Source organism: Artibeus jamaicensis, unplaced genomic scaffold (genome assembly GCF_021234435.1).
Source record: "Artibeus jamaicensis isolate MK-2021 breed Jamaican fruit bat unplaced genomic scaffold, CSHL_Jam_final scaffold_833, whole genome shotgun sequence".
Taxonomy (NCBI): Eukaryota; Metazoa; Chordata; class Mammalia; order Chiroptera; family Phyllostomidae; genus Artibeus; species Artibeus jamaicensis.
This window is the reverse complement of record NW_026522056.1, coordinates 27,162,215-27,177,585: the sequence shown is the minus strand read 5'-3', so window position 1 is coordinate 27,177,585 and position 15,371 is coordinate 27,162,215. Positions and strand designations below refer to the sequence as shown.

General features: G+C 39.4%; 1 protein-coding gene across 5 annotated transcripts in view; it reads right to left on the bottom strand.

The window, feature by feature from the left end:
• Nucleotides 1-15,371, bottom strand: part of VEGFC (vascular endothelial growth factor C) — a 353,484-nt gene that overhangs the window by 17,511 nt on the left and 320,602 nt on the right. For all 5 annotated transcript variants that reach the window (XM_053659877.1, XM_037146548.2, XM_037146549.2 and 2 more), the window contains 2 exons: nt 6,797-7,010; nt 5,191-5,381 (listed from right to left, as the gene is read on the bottom strand). In XM_053659877.1, the coding sequence (XP_053515852.1) occupies nt 5,191-5,381; nt 6,797-6,950 (345 nt within the window). In that variant the 5' untranslated portion in view covers nt 6,951-7,010. The remainder of the gene's footprint in view (nt 1-5,190; nt 5,382-6,796; nt 7,011-15,371) is intronic.

The window sequence follows — 15,371 nt, the reverse complement described above, 5'->3', positions numbered from 1 at the left end:
ATGTAAACTTCTCTGAACTGAAAATATTAATAACTAGAATCACATTATCAACTCATGTCTCCCTCCTAAAATAAATCCATATATTTTAAAAATAACTGGCAAATTCCCTTCTCCACTAGAGATATAAGAATAACCAAGGGGATAATCTCAAAAACAGGCAGACATTAGCTGGAGTCCTGAATTTTCGATTCAGTACTCCCATGACTTGGAAAAATCATCCAACTTCCCTTGGCCACCACTGCATTATAAAACAGGGACAATAATATGGTGATTTCATAATAGGGCTGCGTGGATGCCCCTTGTCGTCCCCATTTGCCTTCAAGATTGAGTTGAATCTTTGGCAGGTGAATTACAAATTTAAAATTTTCTGTTTAACATTGTTCCTCATCTGGTTTTCAATAACTGCTTATTGAGAACCTAGAAGAAGCCGCATGGTGGGTGCCTTGCTCAACTGTCAAGAAAACAGTCATCAATCAATCTACGCAACTCACAGGGGAGCAGAACTAACAATGGGGCTGAACTAGAAAACACTTCGACAGGCTATGATGCTGTGTTAGAATTTTCAAAACACCCACTAGTTTACCACAAATGCTGTTAGTGAGCAAGAACCCGCGGTTTCACCCTCTTTTGGAAATCTGTGCTTGCTGTTACATGAAGAGCTGAATCCACACAGTTTCTATAATTTTCTCTAGAAGAGTCAAGGTCTGTTGAGGCTGTAATAGATTCTTTACATTTGAATAAAATGAGAATGCTCACACTACTTTCAGACTATTTGGGGCTTTAATGTGTATATGATAGTATTTTCTAATTCAGATTTATGCTCACTGAATGCCAAATTCACGTACTCAGCATTTGTTGGCACTGTGTACAGATGTTTGCTCAGTCAACACGGACTGACGGTGACAATCAGAATTTGACATTTAGAACATGACACTTTTCCTAAAATAGTTTTATGCAATAAAGTGAATTGTTCTTAAGATATTAACTCGTATCTAATTTAGGGTTTCAATAATTGTAAAATTCATTATGGAGACTTATGCTAGTTTATCAATGTATGCCTATTTAATGAGTTGCTAGTTTTAATGATCAAAAGAACTTACATAAAGCGCACATTTAAACAGGCTGGAAAATTAAAAAACAAAACCCCAAAAAACCTGTGTTTTCTGCAAAACTGTAATTTAAAAAGGAAGTGGTAATCATTTCCAACTGAGAGTTTCCCTGTTGCTGTCAACTGGAATTTTTAATAAGAATATTTAAGAGTTAATTCTCATCAACAAGAATGAACTTCAAATAAAGCCACTTTTTGAAACAATAGGTTGTTTACCCAGCATAGCAACAGTTGTAAAGCAACAATTCCTATTTCTACTTATTTTGCAGGCTACTCAAGAAAAAAGGCACAGAACTTCCTTACCCAGAAGATCCTGGATTAACTACACATGAACAGGCACCCGAAAACTGCCTCCCTTTACACTTCCACACCCCAAAATAGAACCAGTGTCTCTTCAAAGCATGGTGTCTCACAACCATATTCAATTTAAATATTCCAACCTAGAGGCTATTCAATAGGTATGGGAGGAATCTGTAGCCCCTGGACTGTGTGATTAATAATGGCAAAATCAGACAGAAACACTACACAGTAATTTAAAAAAATAACCCCCCACCCCCAAATGGGGAAAAGTGAAAACTGAGCATTACTTTTTGCATTTTATTTTTTGCTCAACTGAGCATATCATTCATGTAGCCGACTATCTATGGAGATTGATTTGGTCTGGGAAGAAAATGGGAGGGCAGACTCTGTGATAGATTTACATCTGGCCCTGCATCAATTTTAAGATATTATTATACATAAAATGTATGTTCGGTGCTACTGTTTTAACAAAAATGCCATCTAGGTTTAGAAATACTGCATAAAACTTGGGGAGACAATCAGTACTTTGAATTGAAAAAAAAGTGCTACTCTTAATAGATGCATTGATTTTTTTTCTTAAGGCAAATGTGACTCCCAAAGAAACTTTTGGTTGGCTGTTATTGGTACAGAGTTCTGTTTTCCCCATCTGGATGAAACCTGATTTTCAACAAGTGTGCATGCCAAATATTAATTAGCAGAAGATTCAAAACAAACCCATTCCACTTGTTGAATACATATGAGTGTAATAAGCTAATTTTTCAGACTGCCACAGTGTTCTGGCTCATCAGTGGAAGGACCATCTCTATCTGTAGTGCAAAACAGTACCTTTAAGTTTCAGTCCGTAATTGCACATTGTACTTAGGTCGAAAAGATTTTGCTGTCAAAGAAAATTCTATGAAAAACCCAGCTTAACTCAAATATAATCTGGAATGCTTTTGTGCTTTTATTATTTCTTTATAACATAATTTTAAAAAGAGAATAGTCCTTCTCTTGAAGATCATAGCACAGAATTGCAACTGATCCTGTTCAAGCATTTCAGAGTGAGCCAGAGACCAGACTCCCGGTGGAGCTGCCTTCCTTATTGCCTTGGATGCACACAGCAAGGAGATTCCAGTGCCCACGAAAGCCCCGGGGATTCAGAAGTTCTTTTTCATTCCTTTCTTCAGGGAAAATACATAAGGTAAATACTAACACTTGTCTAACTTCTCAATCCAACTATCTGGCTCAGAAGCAATGCTACGTCCATCATCAAATAATGGACCTTCTGCAAAATCCCCTTTCTACTCTTTGGTTCTATCTCTTAAATATACAACTGCTCATAAGAAAACATACTGAAAGGATATGTTTATGGAAGAGGTCACAAAACCACCCAATCAACCGAAGTGTTCGGCGGCACTGGGTCTGAGTGTGGGGTAGGTTGTCGCAGAGCAGGTGCTATTGATTAGGTCACTGGAATGCAGGGTGCAGATGGTTCCACTTTGCAACTAACCAGGCTCCTCACACACTGATAACACGTCCTCCGTGAAGCCCAGAGAGGAACGCCTAGGAAGTTTCCACAGAACACATGGGTGTTACTTGACTCAGGGTCCTTTGCCCTTATAACATGGATGATTCCAATGGGTGACTTTTGTTGCTAAATGATGTGTCTGGAACTCCTTTAAACAAAACAAAAACTCTGTTTCCTTAAAAAATAGAGCAGTTAAGAAACTTCCTTTTATGTTTGAAAGAAATTGCCTCGCATTCCCATTGATACTACATTGAAAATATCATATAATAAACTCGGGAAGAGGTGTTCCTCGAGCGCAAGCTTCTAGAAGCTGCCGTATTAGTAAAAATGGTTGATGCAAGCACACGCTGCCTTCAGGAGTCTCACACCTGGCTCTCCCTGGGTGTGTAAGTGTCCTTGACGTGCATTCCACAGACCCTTGCTCTTCTCCTCCAACACTCGGCCTGCTCTTGTTGCTGGCTCAGCTCACTCAACCGCAAGCTCCACTCATTTAAGCCCCACATGCCCCTGTGGGCCCATTGCACACAGTGTGGGCCCATTGCACACAGTGGGGGTCTCACCACACTCGCACAATTCAATTCAAGTTAAAAGTGCCCCTTTTACTGCGGGAGAAAGTCTGAGTGGATTCTTCAGGAGGGGGAAGGGCACGAAATTACAAAATCAAAAGACTATCAATCACCGAATCCCAGCTTTCCCTCTTCTCTCCTGATCCATCAATTTTCTAAGTAGTGCCAAGCACACCAGGGCTTCCAACCACCTTTATCAATATGATGTGTCCTTCCAAATCTGCAGCTAATGGCCCAGTCACTGCTGCGGAGTTCTAGAATGATATGCCCAGGCTTTTCTGATTGCTCCACCTACATACCACTCAGATTCTTCAAAATCAGTATCTGCAATGCTCTAACTTTGTCCTCAGCTCTGTTCTCTTTAAGTCTCCATTCTGCTAGTGCCAAGCATTTGCCTTCGGTGTGCCAACTACTGTGCTATACGTCCCCGGGAGCTAACCCAACATAAGCTTTGCTTTCGTGGAGTTTACGGCCTGGGGAGTAAAACCATCTGAGAGATAAGGTAATGATGCTGCAACATAAGCAGAAAGGGAGCTATCACAGACCAGAAGTGACGTTTACGTCTCGACCTGCGCAAGAGTAGCAATTAGCTAGATAAGCGGAGCCAAGGGGATGGTGTGCGGGGAAGTGTTTCAAACACAGGGCACAGTATTGTAATGACTGGGAGATAAGAGATATTGACACAATTTAAAGAATAACACAATTTGGTGCTGGTGGAAAGTAGTATTTGAGAGGAAAAAGCAGTGGCTACTGAGGCTACAGACATAGGTAGCAGCCAGATCATGAAGGCCCTGGGAACCCTGTGAAAGGATTTAAACTACGGAAGAATGTCATTCAAAATATTTAAAAACTTAGGATGTTTATGCCATCCAATCAGAACTGATGCTAGTCTGAGCCATCCAATCAGAAAAGAATGGATATCAACATGCCAGCTGAGTGTTGGCTCAGTCCCAAGAATGCAATGTTCCTGAAGAGTTTTGAGCAGTATCTGATGTATCACTGAGGAAAGAAAAGTCAACAACTATCAACAACTGAACCTTTAAAAAAAGGAAAAACAAAAGCAAACTTAGCAAACAACTAGAACATGAACAGAATCACAGAACTGGAGATCACAGGGAGGGTTATCAGTGGGGAGGGGGAGGGGGAGATCAGGGGAAAAGGTATAGGGAATAAGTAGCATAAATGGTAGTTAGAAAACAGACAGGGAAAGGTTAAGAATAGTATGGAGAAGCCAAGGAACTTATATGTACAGCCCATGGGCATGAACTAAAGTCAGGAATGCAGGTTGGAGGGGGTGTGCACAGTGGAGGGGAATAAAGGGGAAAAATGGGATAACTGTAATAGCATAATCAATAAAATATATTTAAAAAAGTAACTTATTGCCAAATGAAAATCTTTGTCCTCAAAGATCAACATGTGTGTGTATGGGTATGCATGCATGTATTTGTGTGCATGCAAATGCACACACATTCCTATGCATATTTTTTCTTTTCTTCACTTGGCTTTGACACCATGGTGTGAGTTGATTGAGCACCAGTTACTTTGTGATACCACATCATCCAAACCACAAAACATGGGAAAGTGAGCTCCATCCCCAAAGAGAACACCAGACGCTCCGAACTGCACGAAGGTCCTGTAAGGGGCCCACAGTTTAAAAAGATGCTGGGAAGGGCAGGGTGGGGCCGTGGGCTGTGGGCGGAGACACCTACCGTCTTGCTGAGGTAGCCTGTGCTGGTGTTCATGCACTGATGCCCCTCGCTGTTGCAGCAGCCCCCACATCTGTAGACGGACACACATGGAGGTTTAAAGAAGGTGTTTGTGGCTGCTCCAAACTCCTTCCCCACATCTACACACACCTCACGCGGCATGCATTGAGTCTTTCTCCACTCATAATCAATACCTGTCGAGTCACAGGGAAGGCCAGAGGTTACACAGAAGCCACCACGGCGGAAACAGCCCACAGCAGTTGGACGTCACTTACATTTGATTTCAGAGTTGAAGATCGACATTGCAGAGGTAACTTTAAAGAAATAACTGACGGTATCCTAAATGGCCCTGTGAACTGGTGTCCACTATCGTACGCCACAGAGCAGCTAAGAATGTGTTTCTCAAATTTCTACAGCCATGTGTCAAGCAGAATTAGGATTATGCTTCCTTAAAATAACATGAACATTCCCCAGCACTTATGTTTGGTTTTCTCCATTGAAGAGAACACAAACTTAACATGGAGATGTTGCCAAGATTTGCATGGACAGTCACACTCATTTGCTGTAATATGCACTGTTTTCATGGTCTCAAAGCAAATAGGAACATGATTTGACTTTTCTTTTTCAACGGAGGTGTAAATGAGAACATGGCTATGGGTTCGGGCTCAATTCAAACATCAGTTTCAGGTGGGCTATTTGGCAATTTTGGGTAATGTCAAGGTTAGTGGTAGCTACTTGAAATACATGGGTATTTTCCATCAACTGGAACATGCATTCCAAAATACATTTTTTTCAGAAAAGTCAAATTTTCCTGTTCCTTTCATGCTTTTTCTCAAAAATTTGCTTCCAATGACTTAGTGGTTTACTCACAGCACCATTGACTCTTTACTGGATTACAAATGATGTACATCTTAAATGCTCTAGTCTATTGTCCCATATTTCCCCTAAAATAAAATCCTATGGGGAAAAGGACCAACTTTTCATTATTGAACCAGGAAGCCATTTTGTTTGACTGGCTTTGTTCTGAAAATCCTTTGTAATCTTAAACATTTATAAAAACTAATATCTAATAATTGAGGGGAATTACTTTTCAAAAGTAATCTACCAATTTATACTATGCCAATTTGTGCAACACCATAATTTTTTGTGACACTTTTTGCTGAATCTCTCAGAGACTTTACCAAAGTTCGCTCTCAAGCCTATTACCTGTGAACCAATCAGGCAACAAGTAGTACTTGAAAAGATGAGTTGGAATGATTTAGAAATTAAGCATTTATAAATTATTTTGCAAGATATAGAATGCTTGCATGATTAATCTCACAGTATAAAATATATCTACATGTTTTAAAATTTTGCAATGACATTTCACCAAATTAAAAAAAAAATTAAAGTGCACTGAGAGGCACTCTCCTCTCTTTTTAAGTATTTCAGAAAATTATCTCAACCACTCACAGTGAAATCATAAAATGCTATATTTGAAAAACAATATTTACCTTTGTCCCCAAACTATTCAGTGGTACAAATACTGAAATCAGAGGCCAAGGCTGATAATCTACACTGGGTTGATGTATCTATAACCCTTTTTAGATACGTATTTCCCCATTCTTACTTTTCAAGATCTCTGTGTTATAATGTGCGGCAGCAAATTTTATAGTGTCTTCTGTCCTGGTACTGATGTTGGGCTGTTCTTCATCCTGTTGCCAGCCTCCTCTGCGTAACTGACACTTGTACATTTTCCAATACTCTGGGTAGAGCACAGTCATGAGTTCGTCCACACTGGACACCTCCCGCAGCTGCTCCTCCAGATCTCTACCTGCATAAGCCTGTCGAAGAAACGTACAAGGTCAAGTACTTATCGGATTGAAAGACTTGTACACAGGGCCACTGAAAGACTTGTAGGTTCAATATTATATGTGCTGGATCCACAGTAACATATTCTGAATCACCCCTGAATCATATAAAATTTCATGGCAATCTATTCATTAATACATTAGCTTGAATCATTACCACAATCTAAATTAAAATCCTTCCATTAAAATACATATTTTGTTTTTAAGACAAGAAGTTTGTGATATAATTTTAACAATAATTTTTGAAGTAGCTTGCTTTATTTATAGTTATTTTACATAAATGGAAAGTTTATAAGTTTGAGCATTTATTCAAGCTTGTGTTACCTTCCAATAGAAATAAAGTTAAACTGAACTCCATTCTCACGCTTTGCTTCATTTACGGTTACCAGCATCAATAAAATATAATTAAGCAGGATGCTTGAAATTAGAAATCAATGTTACAGAAGGTATTTTAGAATTGATAATCTCATGAAAAATGGAATGTCAACAACAGTATCACAAAAAGGTTTATATATTGGCAGAATCTCCAGTGTTTCCCAAAAAATTGATCATCAAGATTTATTCTGGTATGAAAAAGACATGGTATGATCAGAATTCTGCTTACAAATAGTTAATTGTCTGTATTAGTGCATCCAATTGAGTGGAACATCCCATATTATATTCAAGTAGCTACTATACCCAAGAAAAATACATCTTTAAAATCATGCTTTGAAATTATGGAAAAATGATACATTGTTTAACTTTATCTGCAGAGTGAAATACAACATGGCCTGTTTGTTTTGTAGTGACATGACTGCCCCAACCCCAGAGTCCAGTATATAATACACTAAACATTGGACATCGGAGCTGTTAACAGTGCAGGTACCTGCCTTCCACATCCCTCAGCCAAGCATCTTGGATGGAGAAACTACATTCAAGAAGGTATAGTTTTCCCTTTCTAATTTTTGAAGAACAAAATTAATAACTTTGCTTTAAAAATAAAAATAATATTTAATTAGAAGACTTTCCACCACTGTTATTTATTTATTTATTTTTAGTAGATTTTACTGATTATGCTATTACAGTTGTTGTAATTTTTCCCCCTCTACCTCCCTCCACCTGGTACCCTCATTCCCTCCACCAATTCCTCCCCTTAGTTCATGTCCATGGGTCATGCATGTAAGTTCTTTGGCTCCTCTATTTCCTATAATTTTCTTAACATTTTCCTGTCTGTTTTATACCTACAATTATAATCCCTACCGGGATTAAGAAGCATAATTGGTAGGTATAAAACAGCCAGGGGAATGTTAAGAAAATTATAGGAAAGCTTCTTAATCCTGGTTCTTTTTCCCTCATTCTTCCCCTCCCTGCTTTCAGCTAATAACTCTCAAAAAGATCTCCATATCTATGATTCTGTCCCTATTCTGGTTGTTTGCTTTGGTTTTTTTTTTTAGATTCAGTTGTTGATAGGTGTGAGTTTGTTGCCATTTTAATGTTTCTCATTTTGATCTTCTTCTTTTTCTTAAATAAGTCCCTATAACATTTCATGTGATAATGGCTTGGTGATGATGAACTCTTTTAGTTTTATCTTGCCTGGGAAGCACTTTACCTGCCCTTCCACTCTAAATGGCAGCTTTGATAGGTAGAATAATCAAGGCTGTAGGTCCTTTTCATCACTTTAAATACTTGATTCCAGTCACATCTTGCCTGCAAAGTTTCTTTTGAGAAATCAGCTGACAGTCTTATGGGTACTATTCTGTAGTTAACTCTCTGCTTCTCTCTTGCTTTTAAGATTCTCTCCTTATCTTTAACTTTTGGGATTTTAATTATCATATGTCTTGGTGTGGTCCTCTTTGGATCCAACTTGTTTGGGGATCTCTGAGCTTCCTGGACTTGTATGTCTATTTCCTTAACCAAATTGGGGAAGTTTTCTTTCATTACTTTTTCAAATCAGTTTTTTATTTCTTGCTCTTCTCTTCTCCTTCTGGCACCCCTGTGACTCAGATGTGGGCACTTTTGGAGATGGCAGTCCAGTGTCAACAGTCCCTTTAAATAACAATCAAGTGAAAGGCTATGCTACATGCAAATTTAACATTCACTTAATAGTTTTGTAGTGTCAAAAATGTATGGAAGAAGGTAAATGGTTGAATTGTGGAAAATTTCCTCTTGCCTAAAATCACGTACTTTTCCCAAATACTCATAGTCAGAACTGAAAGAATGGGCAAGTGTCCAACTGAGGAAATATATGGGCACACGACTGCATTTTCACAGAGTGGCCAAAAAGGGTCATAGGCAAATCTGACTGGTTGTCTAACATGTCTATACCCAGGGAAGAGGGGGAAAACAAGTCAATGTTCAGAAGGAGAGTAAGGGGCATTTATATTTATCTTAACATGCAAATGTTATCTTTAAAGGGCTGGCTTAAGTAATATTCTATATTTGAAGATTGTCATGGACAATTTCATAAAATGAAGCAGAGGGAAGATTACTTGGTCAAATTGTCAGTTTAATAAGATAGAAATGTACTAAAAGTTTTAAAAGGCAATATTTTTCATATTATTCATCACCTTCATCATCTCTTTGTCCTACAAAAGCAGATTATTAGTGGGAATCTATCATAAGACAGTTGTCGAGGTCCATAGCTAAGCTCCCATTAGCTGTTTTTTCTTTTGTCTTTGAAAAATAGGTTCAGAGCCAATCATTAGAATCAGCGGTGGCTGACGTTATTCTTTCCTTGAAAAAGCCAAGGGACTCATTTATTCATCACTTCTTGCTCAACTATGGCAGCTGTGTGACAGTTGAACTTGACGTTGTCCTACTTCCTTTCACTAACAATCCATGCTAGGCAAATCTGTCAATTTTGAAAGTATATTTTAATTATTTAAACATAGAAAAGGACAGTGGGGTGGGGGCTGACTATGGGAGCAGGGCTGGGCTGGCAGGGGACAGCAAGGAGGGGAAATGGGACAACTGTAACTGAACAAAAATAAAAAAAAGAGTTAAAAATTAAAAAAGAAAGAGACTCTTTTAAAGCAAAATTTGGGCTAGGTGGCGGAATGGAGATGTATAGAATCATAAGTGTGAAAAGTCAAATGGCATTCTTCTCAGGAGTGGAAGCGTGGAAATGTTCTACAGAATCTCAGCACATCATTTGACCTAATGTTGCAGTGACGGTGTTGGATCAGGACTCTCTCCCCCACGGGTCCCTCACCATCCATGTCTGCACCAACCTGACGTGCCACACAGACAACCCTGGGAACAAGGGGCATCCAAATGCCAGTGTAACATCTGGAGGTTTGGTGCGGAACGTTTATGTTTCAAATGAACTTTACCCAATCCTCAGAAATGTTTTAGTATACAGTTTGAAAATGATGCCATAATGAAGAGTGGACTTTTTATATCTATTGTTAATAGTATACATTTTTTATTTAAAAAAGAAAAAATTTTTTCTTTTTTCACTTTTTTCAATTTTTCACTTTTTTTAGTGTATCCCCTACATGAATTAAAATACCACATGTTTATTTCATCTAAATCTGAGTTCAGTAGAATTAGAAAATATTTCTTTTTTTATTATTTATTATTTATTTATTTTTTAGTTATTTTTCAAGTACAGTTTTTTGTCTATTTCTCCCATCCCAGCCCCCCTGTCCTGTGCTCCCCACTTCCCTCTCATCTCCATCCCCCTAGCTCTCATCCCTGAGTTCAGTAGAATTAGAAAATATTTCAAATATTCATATTTTTAAGAGACATTTCTAATTTCATGCCAAAGTGGACAATTGGTCATGTCTGCGTAGTCAACACCATGAATACTGTGCATGCTGATTCATTGCGCTGAACACTGAGAACCACTTGCTTGCTGCTTATTCATAAGTGGAATCCACTTCTGTTCCTTGCAGAAGGGCAAAGTGACCTCAGAAATATTAATTCCCACTTTTTCCCCCAGATATGACTGCAAAAACAAAACAGCACCAGGTAGTTGAAGCCAAAAATAAGAAGTGCATTTACTGCCTGCTGAGGAAAGGCCAAGGAACTAAAATGTCCTCCTCCGATATTCTGGTGGCCATCTCGAAAAGCACAGGTCCTCGACAGGAGCGACTGTCCCCCAGCATCACCTGGCGAGGTCTGTGGACATTTTTGTTTTCAGTCTGGGGTTGGGGGGGCAATGCTACAGACACTAATAAGTAGGGGCCAAGAATGCTGCTCCACATTCTACGATGCACAGGAGGGCCCCCCAAAATGTGTTATCTGGGCCAACATGAGAGCGGGGCTGCTGCTGGGAACCCTCACAGCTGAGTGAGAGTGAGCTCTGTCTTCAGTAGCCTCTTAAGAATGTCCCAAGGCTCAACATTTGCATGAACTTCACCTTGTGAAACCCGCAGGGACATCAGAATGAATGAATGAGTGGATGGGAAATGTCCGTGGCTGAAATGAGTGATGGCAACATTCTTAGGGAGAATTATTTATTGGCCAGAGTAACTTATGATTTTTCTTTTTCCACAAGCATTTCTCAACAGCATCTTTGTTTCATAACAAGAAGAGAATGTAGTGGTTTAGACGAAGACTTCCTGGGTAAATAAATTCAAATGTTTCATACCTACTTTCCTTTAATTGCTTATAATTATTTTTCTGAAGAGTCAACCAATCTCAAAAACAAGGTTTACATATTTTTTTAAAAAAATGCTTATTCAGAAAGTTATTTTGAAATTAAAAATGTGATGGGTGATTATAATATTTCCTTTTTGTAAAGTTCCTTTGTTTCCTTGATATTTTAAAGACCAATTTATGTTAATGCTCTCTAATACTGAAAGCAATAATAATGCTTTAAAAGATCTTGAACTGGCAAGTAATATTCACACTAAACAGTGAAAAAATCCAAGAACACAGACTGGAGAAGGTTTACAAGTTGAACAAACCCTTGTCATCACAGCAAGACTGAGACATGGAGCACTGGCCACATCCTAGGACCCCTTTTTGTCCTTAGTTCTAACACTTCACCAGTGTCACCTTGGTTATATTTCTATTTTCTACCAAAGTCATTAGTTTCTACTCCTTTTCAAATTATGCATAAACGGGGTCCCTACAGCCCCTAACACTGCACGCTGGGTCTTTTTCCCTCAACCTGATCTTTGTGATGTTCACCTTTGCTGTGTGGAGCAGTTGGTTGCACTGTGGTCTCGCTCCCCACTGTATGAATTTCTGCAGTTTACACTCTAGTCTACACTCTACATTCTCTTGATGGACAGGGTATGCTTTTGGGGGCCTGTATATAAGTGGAAACAGAACTGGTGGTTCATGAGGTATGCATATGCTTAGCTTTATAAATATGATCTAACCATTTTCCAAACTAATTTGGAAAATTTATCAATTTACATGCCCTGGAGTTGCATAGACATTTTTCCTCGCTCCCTATCTTTGCCAACAATGCGTCATACTGGTCTTTAACTTTAGCCATTCTGGCGTGGACATGATAACATCCCACGGTGGTTTCAGTGTGCGGTCGTTCCATGACTGGTGGTATGGGGCACTTGCGTGTTATTTGGACATTGCTTACCCTCTTCCAAGAGGGGCCAGTTAAAAGCTTTTTATTCATTTCTGTTGGCTGCCTTATTTGTTATTGACCTGTAAGAGTTCTTAACATATTCTGGGTGTATGTTCTTCATTGGATGTGTGTATTGCCAACATATTTTTCCACTATGGAAACAGTATTACTACTCTCTGTATGGTGTTTTTTCCTTTTTGGATGAATTGAAGTGCAGAATATAAATAATGTCCAGATTTTTCTCTATGGTAAGTGCTTTAGGTGCACTCTTAAAAAAATCTTTACCTATCACAAAGTCACGAATATGTCCTCTGTTATTTTCTAGAGTCTTTATTATTTTACTTTTCACACGTGGACCAAAAATTAACTAAGAATTAAGTTCTAAGTATAGTGTGAGGCAGAGGTCAAGATTCTGTTTGTTCTCATGTATAATTGATCCAGCAGCATTTATTGAAAAGCCCATATTTTCCTCAGAGGACTGCACTGCTCCCTTTGCTATGGATCACACGAGTTTACACGTTGGGTTTGCTTTGGGACTTCTGAATTGTTACCATTGCTCATGGTTTGTTTTTTTCTTTTTTGCCTACCCTATGCCAGTACCACACTACAACAGCTTTATAATTAATCTTCAGATTAAGTATGTTATTTGATTTATACCTGTGACACCCCAAATTTTATCACTGATGTACAAAAATTAATTGCAATTTCATTTCCTTCCTCTTCAATGAAATTTCAGTAATGGTTTCTGCAACAAATCTGAGGGACTTGAGGACATTAAATAATATAAGTGAATATATTGCTCAGTGTCTTGCATGCAGTAGGCATGCAAGGATAGCTATAGCTACTCACCGTATAGTGTGGTGATAGCAATAAACACATGGCCTGTGATTATGTGAGGGGATATTCGTTAAATGTCATAAAAGCATCAGTTCTCACAGCATACTTTAATAGTAACTCTTATTCACTTAAAACCTATGTGCTTTGCAAAATTTTATTTTAGCCAGTCACATGCGCCTGTTACTTAAAACCACAGAATGCATACGGGGAGACAATGCTGTTAGTAAAATGATGAGCTGAATTCTGAGTTTTTCCAGCAGACTACGTGTTTTGGAGGGCTCTAAGAGCATGTGTTGGGGGCACAGACAGACCTGTGCTGAACCTCAGCTTCTCCGCTCATGCTGTGTGTAAGTGCCTTCGAGGCTCCCATCCCCATAAGAAACAGGAGGGCAGCTGCAACAATTAAATGGGTGCTTTGAAATAAGGTATGTAAGTAGCCCAGTGTTTATGTATAGCTTGTTTTTAATAAGTTTAGATAGTGGTGATATTATTAAAATCTCAAGCCTCTGGTTCCCCTTATAAAAATGCAGATAACAAAATGTACCTAACAAAGCTACTGTATGTGTCAATAAGACATTTGTAAAACACTTAAGAAGAAGGCCAGTATACTATGGAGTCAACTGTCTCCAATAAGCTATTTTAAATAAATAGCAAAGGATGGAAAATGTTATGACTTTGTGACATTTACCAAAGGACTACTCTAGGTCAAAGACCGTCCTACGCATGCCATTTGTAAACAAGTCTCTCCTTCCACTGAGTTTGCACGCTGGAAATGATATACATTTATTCTGAGGACTGAGAATATTCATTCTACGATTCTCCAAGCTGTCCTTTCCAAGGAATGTGCGGGCCCTAAGGCACACCTGTGTTGTGTACTGCGATTCATTCCAGATGAGCCGCTAGTGGCTCACGCGCCTCTGTGCCTAAGGGGTTCCAGACTCTGTGCCGAAGCGGCAGGGCATGGAATTTGTTGCTATGAAACAGTGTTGAGTGAGTGAAAAACAAAGCCGAATTATTTAACCAGAAGTCCTGTGTCTGAAACACAAAAATTCCAGCCTGTGATTTTACTAGCCCTTGGGCTGTGCAATGTCTCCCTGCAATTAAAACCTATTTAAGAATTGTTTTTCCAATTTAGCAAAAGCACAAATTCCCTATGTGCCTTTACTTGTAAATTCATCTACCCATGCACTTATTTTGTATGGTACTCATTGGGGGCCACAATTGCACTCTAGAAGGTGTGTGTGCACGCATGTGTATGAACATATATGTGTGTGTATTGTTGGGTTATCCTGAGGATACACACTCAGTAACGAGGCAAGCTAGAAGAAGAGTGAAAGATTACCACCATATCCGATTCATCATTAAAGAACTGCAAAGCTCTTCTCAGGGCAGAATCGCCCCTCAGCATCAGGGAAAGTGCAGACGTGCCAGTACCGAGCCGGGGACTCCCAGACCCCCATCTGCTTGCTCTGGGCACAGCTTTGCTCAACCTGAAGAACAGACGTCCTTTGGCATTTTAACAAGCATCGGAATGATGTTTCCTTTAAGAATCGTCACCACCAGTTCATTTATTCTATGCCAGTTCATTCCCATGCTGATTGCAAATCTCCCTTCCTTCCATCTCTCATTCCTGCGTTTGGTGGACAGAATCGGCTCCTGCTCCGTAAAGAAAATAGAAGACAATGGACAACAACTCACTTACCTACACACACTCTCCCACCTCAGTGCTCCTGTTAGCTTACCAACCTGCTGCTCCCCCGAATTTAAAAACGAATACGAGTGTGCTGTCAGAGGGACATGCACGAGCAGGGAAGAGCTGTCTGGGAACGAAGAACCCACTGAGCCCCCCCATGTCCCTTCTCTTCTCACAGCTGCACAGTTTGGGGGAGCACTGTCTGTATCTGCGCTGTTCCCCACTGCCCTTCCCTTGTCCACGCCTCCACCTTGGTTCCTGCCCATCGCTGCCCTGGAACCAGGTC